This window comes from Canis aureus, unplaced genomic scaffold (assembly GCF_053574225.1).
Source record: "Canis aureus isolate CA01 unplaced genomic scaffold, VMU_Caureus_v.1.0 NW_027326476.1_RagTag, whole genome shotgun sequence".
Taxonomy (NCBI): Eukaryota; Metazoa; Chordata; class Mammalia; order Carnivora; family Canidae; genus Canis; species Canis aureus.
Window position 1 is genome coordinate 10,905 of NW_027554417.1, and position 7,172 is coordinate 18,076.

Sequence of the window (7,172 nt, forward strand, 5' to 3'; positions counted from 1 at the left end):
TGTGCTATCACACACAGGTGTCCAGCGGAAGAAGCACCTTCCTTGGAAAACCTGGCGGAATCTGAGTGCCGTCTGTAGTTTAGTCCTAGTGTACACATGGGGGTCTCTTCGTTTTTATCATTGGAGCGTGGTCAGGAGATGTTCACCTCTGAGGGAGACGGATGAAGGGTGTACAGAAACTTTCTGCACTGCGTTTACAAGTCTGTACTTTGAAAATCATCCCGACCATATGCAGTACCTTGTGGTCTCAGCTATGTATTTCAAGGGTTTGGGTTGATTCTGCCTTGCATTTTTTTATGTTTTATAGAGGGTGGCTGTTCAGGTTACCTGCTCTTTCTCTGTTGTTGGAAATAAAAGCACTCATCTACCAAAAAATGAATGAATGAATGAATGAATGAATGAATGGAAAAATCAATCAATCAATCAATGAATCAGTCAGTCAATCAATCGAGGAAGTCTGGCCGGAGGCAGGCGGCAGGCCATGCAGGAGCCCTTCCTTACTAGGCCTGGGGGAGGGCCCCGCATTCACTGGGCGGTGCCCCGGCCCCTGCGCCACGCTGTGCGGTTGTGTATCCCTCCTGGACCTGCACGATGGGTCAGGCAGTCCTAAGTGAGCCAGGTAGGATCTGGCTCCCACGGACACAGTCCCCCATCCACCACAGGCTCTCCTGCCACTCACCACCCTCAGCCACACAGCCAGGGTGGTGTGGAGTGTGCGGACCTTCAGGGGGATCGGGGGCCAGACCTCGTGCGCTCTGCGAGGTCTGCTGAGTCCCTGAGGCCTCTATGCTCCCTGCCCCTCCTTGACTGGAACCATATGGGACGCCTCGGGCCGCCACCAAACAAGTAGTGCACCCCGTTGCAACAGTACAGGCACTGGGTCCCGAAAGGAAAGAATTGGGGTCTCCTTCAGAGGCAGACGGACTCAGACGCCCAGCTCATCTTGGTTATTTTTATTTACTCAAATTCTCGTTCGTTTGTTTATTGATTGATTGATTGATTGATTGATTAGTGAGATGCATACACACAAACACAAACACACACAGGATCTTGTGTTTCTAACTTTTAATGAAAGTTACATGGCTCCTGGAGCCCCATCATGTGTCTGACGTGTCAGCACCACAGCGTCGTCCTCAGTGATCTCCTCTGCAGGAGAGCCGTGTTGACCGCTGGCATCCATCTGTATGTGTGCGACGGCTGTGGACAAGTGTGCCGTCGCCTCATATTCATCTCGGCATCTTGAAGCTCCCTGGCAGGGACAGAAACACCCAGGGCCTCAGGTACACGCAGAGACACAGACAGCCAGGCGGCCATGACACAAGTCTGTATGGTCTCTGGGCCAAGGGGCCGACGCACGAGTGATTCTCGGCCTGGCTCCAATGGCTATGATTCTCCTGGCCCCCGCAGCGCCCCCGCCCCGAGCACGGGGGGTTCTGCCTTTAGGTTTCCTCCACGCACGCGCCCACGGAATTCAAACTCGTGCTCCTTAATGTCGGCATGCTGGCCAGGGTTCTCTGTGTGCCTTTTGGGCGGCGGAGGGGACGCCAATGGAGACCGAGGGGATCGCTGCAGTGATTCCACCCCCGCCTAGCGCCTCGTTGCAAAGTTTCGCCTACGCACGGTGTCAAGGGCGGCAGGGACACCTTGGCCGTGCCCACACGTCTGGCGGTACTCGGGCACCGGAGGACGGGGTTCAGGGCCCCGCCAGGACCATTCGCACAGGCGGTGCGGCTCGGATGGCTTTGTTTCTCTGGCACGGCTCATTGCAATGACAGAGCCCTTTCCCAATGTCTTGAGCTTCCCCAGGCACGAGCCCTTTGGCACGGCCCTTCCCCAGCCTCCCGGGTTCAGGGGGATGATGCCAACTTGACCTGGGGTCACTCCCCGTCAGGGCCACCCGCAGCCTCAGTGTGTCAGCCAAAGTCCCCCGAGATCCCCCCTTTCCACGCCCACACCCTCGGCTCCTCACCTGTCCTCCTGTGGCTTCCCTCTCCCGGCGCCTTCTTCCTCTCGTAGTACTTGAGGACATTGGGCCACAGGTCATCCATGATGAGCTGGCAGGAAACAGAGAGCGGGACTCACATCCCCACCCGGAGCAGCTGGGGGACCCAGCGAGCTCACTGACCCAGTCTGTCACAGGGCCCCACCTCAGCGATCCTGCCTGACCCGGCAAGGTGGTGGCCACAGAACCAGTTGAAGAAGTTAAGGCCGTTGTCGTGGGTCTGGCGGCGGTAGGCCTCCCGTTCGTAGTGCTGCGACCACTGGATGGGAGTGGAGTGCGACGCTCTGTAGCCTGCAGGGCAACCGGCACGTGAGACGGTGCTGCACGGTGAACCCGGTTCCACCGTCCACCCGCCGCTTCCAGGCAGGCCTGCAGGCCGGCAGGCAGGCAGGCAGGCAGGCAGGCCGGCAGGCAGTCATGCCGAGCTGTCTTACCAGCAGCACTGACGACATACTCCTTCACGAGGACTTCGTTCTGGAAGTAGGAGTTCTTGCCAAAGAACAGCAGGATCCTGCGGCAGGCACTGGGAAAGGTGACTTCCTGCACCTGCCGACAAATGGGGGACACGGAGACGGGGTTGGGGGTTCCCGGGGAGCGTGGTGACACCTCTGTGCTGAGGCCTCCCCCTGGCAGCCTCAGCTCGCCAATCACGTGTCCTAGCCTCTCGCCTCCCGACCCAGGACCCTCTTCCGCGCCCTGGGCCTGACCTTCAGGTTCGTCATGAAGCGAAGCATGCGCAGATCTTGCTCACTGATCACGGCTGACAGCTGGGGGTGGTTCCCAAACTGCTTTAGGTCAAGGAGCCTTCCGGGGCTGGAGATGCGAGAGCTACAACAACGCCGCAGGCCCGCACAGCAGCGTGGCCCTGGCGCCCCTGCCCTCCCGCCGGCTCCCGGGCCATCCGCACAGGCTGCACCGAGCACGGCCCGCTGGGCCTCGGGCTGCTGCCCATGTGCGCGCTGCCACGGGACGGGAGCTGTGTATCCCGAGACACGCCCCTCCCCGCACCCCGTCCACCGCACATGCCTGTGGCCCCACGGCAAGGCACAGTGGGCTGCTCCCGGGACGGCGCACGTCCCTGGCTCTGGGCGACCAGGTCAGAGGTGGGCACACGCAGCCCCCTGGCTGCAGCAGTGTGCCGAGGCGAAAAGGGGCTTTGCGGGGAGCCGCGGCCAGTGCGGAGACCCTGCTGCCACTCCCACGTGTGACCCGGACCGCATGTCGTCCCGCGCACTTGACACTCGCTGCCTCTGGGGACGATCCAGCCCAGGAGGAGCCCACCCTCAAGCGGGCTCCCAAGGCTGTGGCGATCACCGGGGCATGAGCGTCGTCGCCACTCCCACCCCGGGACGGGCGGGGAGCGTTCACCAATGCTGTCCGAGGGATGCCCATACCCCACAGCGCCCCTGCCCTCCTCACGGCCCGCTTGGCTCCGGCCCCCCCACCCCCAGCCCCCCACGTCCCCCCCACCCCTCGTCACCTTGGGGTCCTTGCCCCACAGCAGCAAGGATACAGCCTTGGCCCAGAAGCCACGGATGCCCTGCATGTGGGCGCTTCGCTGTTGCAGGCGATGGTGCCTTCTCTGACCCAGCCTGAGCTGGAACGGAGCAAAGGAGCGCCTGCCTCTTCCATTGGTGGGCTCCATGTCTGCCCGCAGCGCCTCGAGAGCCTCCAGCGGGCACTCCAACGGACTCGGCCCTGCCTCTGGATGCTCTGACCCTTGCTGCTGCTCTTGCAGCTCCCTGGCGCCTTCCTCTCCCTGGCCCTCCTCCATGGCCTCCTCCGGCTTATGTGCCTCTTCCTGAAGATTCGCCTCCTCCTCCAGCATGTACTCCGTCTCAGACATGACGGCCTCCTCCTCAGCCTCCCCCTCTACCTCGTGAGCCATCGCCACATCCTCGGCGTCGTCCTGCTCGGAGTCATCGTCCACCTCAGGCCTGTCGTCTTCAGTCTCCTCGTCGTCGTCAGTCCCGGTCTCCTCATCAGATTCCTCGGGGTCAGTCTTCATCTCATCGGCCTCCTGGTCGTCCGCTTCAAACTGCGTGCCCTGCTCAGATTCCTCCCCCGAGTCCTCCTCATGCTCACACTCCTCCTCCTCTCCCACCGCCTGAGACTCCCCCTCCCTCTGCCCCTCTTCCTCTGCCTCCTCACGGTTGTCAGCCGCCGCCCCGTCTACGACCTCGACCAGCACCATGGCGTCTTCCACCGCCAGCACCAACTCCACAAGCAGCGGGGCCTGCTCGGTCTCCCTCCCGGCGCTGGCTTCATGCACACGCTCCTGCACGGTCCCAACGCCTAGGGACTGCAGCGTCCCCTCATCCCTCGGGGTGCCTACGTCCCCGCGGGCCCCGGCTGCCTGAAGTCTCCATTGCAGCACGAAGCAGGGCCAGGATGCCGGGGCAAGCCCGGCTTCCCGGGACCCCGTCTCGCTCTCCATGGGGCCCCGGCCCGGTTCCCAACGCCCCCCCGCCCCCCCCCCCCCCCGCCACGGGCCTGTAGGGAGCTGGGCCGCTGTGAGGGAAGGCGCTGGAGGTCCGAGTCCGCGAGTCCCCGCAGTGGCCCGGCTCGTGGCTGGCGGAAATACGCCCCCTAGGGCCGCCGCCGGGAGGCGCGGGCGAGAAGGCGGCGCAGGCGCAGAGCGGCTCCTGGCCTGCCGCCTGCTGCCAGGCACCTGTGCCCTGACTCACCGGGAGCTCCACCCCCGGGAGTGGAGTTACGTGCCGGACCTTGGCCCCAAGGAAGGCCCTGCCAATCAGGGGCAAGGCGGTGGGAGGGGCTCTGGGCGGTCCCGCCCTCCCACGACTAGCCCTGAGCCAGGGAGTCCAGGAGACCGAGCAGCCGCCTCGGCGGAGGTCGGGTCGGTGTCCTCCAGCCCCCGTCCGTGTCTCTGGCCATTTTCCTGGCCGACATCTGCCAGACGATGCCCAGGAGATCCCCGAGAGCGTGCCGCCCACTGCGTCCTGGGGCACCACCTGCCGGCACCGGAGCCTTTACATCCAGGAGGTCTCTTGAGGATGTGAAGAGCCAGAAAGAGTGTCACTCCCACTTTGCAGTTAAGAAGGAGAGCCGAAAACAAAGCCTTTGAATTCACAATTTGTCACTAACTCGTGAGGGATTTGAGGTTGCAGGGCAACCACGCGCGCGTCCTAAAGCCCGAGGAAAAGACGGGAGCTCTGGCTTACTTGGAGAGGACAACAGGCAGATGATGGTGACTAGAATTCATCCAGGGGAGTGTTCACTTGCAAGACAGTGAATCCCATGATGACCACAAAACCTGGGGAAGTCTGAAACATCTTGAGGGCTTTTCTCGCCTCGACCTTACAAGATGCATCACAGACAGCATTGGACAGAGTCCTTGCCGTGGAAAGTTCCCTTGACGGTGCACACCAGGAGCAAAGGAACAGCAGCCACCACGAGAGGAGCCGGAGCAAGGCTCAGATCATGACCCCTATTATCCATATTGAATAACATCCTTCCGTCTGGGCCGAAAGATAAATAGCGCACTGAAACTTAGGGCATTGGTGAAAATGTGTTGTTGTTGGAGAAAAGGAAGAGATTTTGTAAAAAAATCTATTCAGCGGGAGGGACAGGCATGAGTGCCGTTGTTGGAGGAACGTTGGAGGAAGAATCAGGAGACTTCTCAGTCCAGAGCCTTGAGAGCTGACCACGCTGTCTGCCTGGGAGGCACAGAGCAGGGTATGACGTGATCAATTTCCCATCCCTGGCGTTTTTGCCCAAAAAGAGAGCACAACTCCTATCTACACACGAGAAAGCATCAGATACAAGTGAACTGAGAGACAGTCTACACTTATCGGTTGCTAGTATTCTTCAAAATTGTCAACATCTTCAACAATTAGGAAAGACAAAAGAAGTGTCACGGAAACGAAAGCCATGTGACAACTAAGTGTAATGTGCTATCACACACAGGTGTCCAGCGGAAGAAGCACCTTCCTTGGAAAACCTGGCGGAATCTGAGTGCCGTCTGTAGTTTAGTCCTAGTGTACACATGGGGGTCTCTTCGTTTTTATCATTGGAGCGTGGTCAGGAGATGTTCACCTCTGAGGGAGACGGATGAAGGGTGTACAGAAACTTTCTGCACTGCGTTTACAAGTCTGTACTTTGAAAATCATCCCGACCATATGCAGTACCTTGTGGTCTCAGCTATGTATTTCAAGGGTTTGGGTTGATTCTGCCTTGCATTTTTTTATGTTTTATAGAGGGTGGCTGTTCAGGTTACCTGCTCTTTCTCTGTTGTTGGAAATAAAAGCACTCATCTACCAAAAAATGAATGAATGAATGAATGAATGAATGAATGGAAAAATCAATCAATCAATCAATGAATCAGTCAGTCAATCAATCGAGGAAGTCTGGCCGGAGGCAGGCGGCAGGCCATGCAGGAGCCCTTCCTTACTAGGCCTGGGGGAGGGCCCCGCATTCACTGGGCGGTGCCCCGGCCCCTGCGCCACGCTGTGCGGTTGTGTATCCCTCCTGGATCTGCACGATGGGTCAGGCAGTCCTAAGTGAGCCAGGTAGGATCTGGCTCCCACGGACACAGTCCCCCATCCACCACAGGCTCTCCTGCCACTCACCACCCTCAGCCACACAGCCAGGGTGGTGTGGAGTGTGCGGACCTTCAGGGGGATCGGGGGCCAGACCTCGTGCGCTCTGCGAGGTCTGCTGAGTCCCTGAGGCCTCTATGCTCCCTGCCCCTCCTTGACTGGAACCATATGGGACGCCTCGGGCCGCCACCAAACAAGTAGTGCACCCTGTTGCAACACTACAGGCACTGGGTCCCGAAAGGAAAGAATTGGGGTCTCCTTCAGAGGCAGACGGACTCAGACGCCCAGCTCATCTTGGTTATTTTTATTTACCCAAATTCTCGTTCGTTTGTTTATTGATTGATTGATTGATTGATTAGTGAGATGCATACACACAAACACAAACACACACAGGATCTTGTGTTTCTAACTTTTAATGAAAGTTACATGGCTCCTGGAGCCCCATCATGTGTCTGTCGTGTCAGCACCACAGCGTCGTCCTCAGTGATCTCCTCTGCAGGAGAGCCGTGTTGACCGCTGGCATCCATCTGTATGTGTGCGACGGCTGTGGACAAGTGTGCCGTCGCCTCATATTCATCTCGGCATCTTGAGGCTCCTTGGCAGGGACAGAA

At 59.4% G+C, this 7,172-nt stretch overlaps 1 protein-coding gene across 1 annotated transcript; it reads right to left on the reverse strand.

Annotated features, from left to right (window-relative positions):
• Positions 1–1,226: 1,226 nt before the first annotated feature.
• LOC144309530 (testis-specific Y-encoded protein 3-like) lies at positions 1,227–3,999 on the reverse strand. Its single transcript, XM_077890612.1, has 6 exons — positions 3,516–3,999; positions 2,710–2,787; positions 2,437–2,548; positions 2,148–2,293; positions 1,970–2,054; positions 1,227–1,249 (listed from the first exon to the last, which is right to left on the reverse strand). Exons 1-6 carry the CDS (start codon positions 3,888–3,890, stop codon positions 1,227–1,229), a joined length of 819 nt encoding a protein of 272 aa, XP_077746738.1. The 5' UTR covers positions 3,891–3,999.
• Between the last annotated feature and the right edge of the window lie 3,173 nt (positions 4,000–7,172).

What these genes read in the sequence shown, in the direction of transcription:
- LOC144309530 (XM_077890612.1), bottom strand. Translation starts at nt 3,890, where the DNA reads ATGGCTCACGAGGTAGAGGGGGAGGCTGAGGAGGAGGCCGTCATGTCT. An exon ending in GTGGCTTCTGGGCCAAGGCT is followed by an intron (nt 2,788 to 3,515) that starts GTATCCTTGCTG and finishes GACCTAAAGCAG; the next exon opens with TTTGGGAACCACCCCCAGCT. An exon ending in GGGAAGCCACAGGAGGACAG is followed by an intron (nt 1,250 to 1,969) that starts GTGAGGAGCCGA and finishes TGTCCCTGCCAG; the next exon opens with GGAGCTTCAAGATGCCGAGA.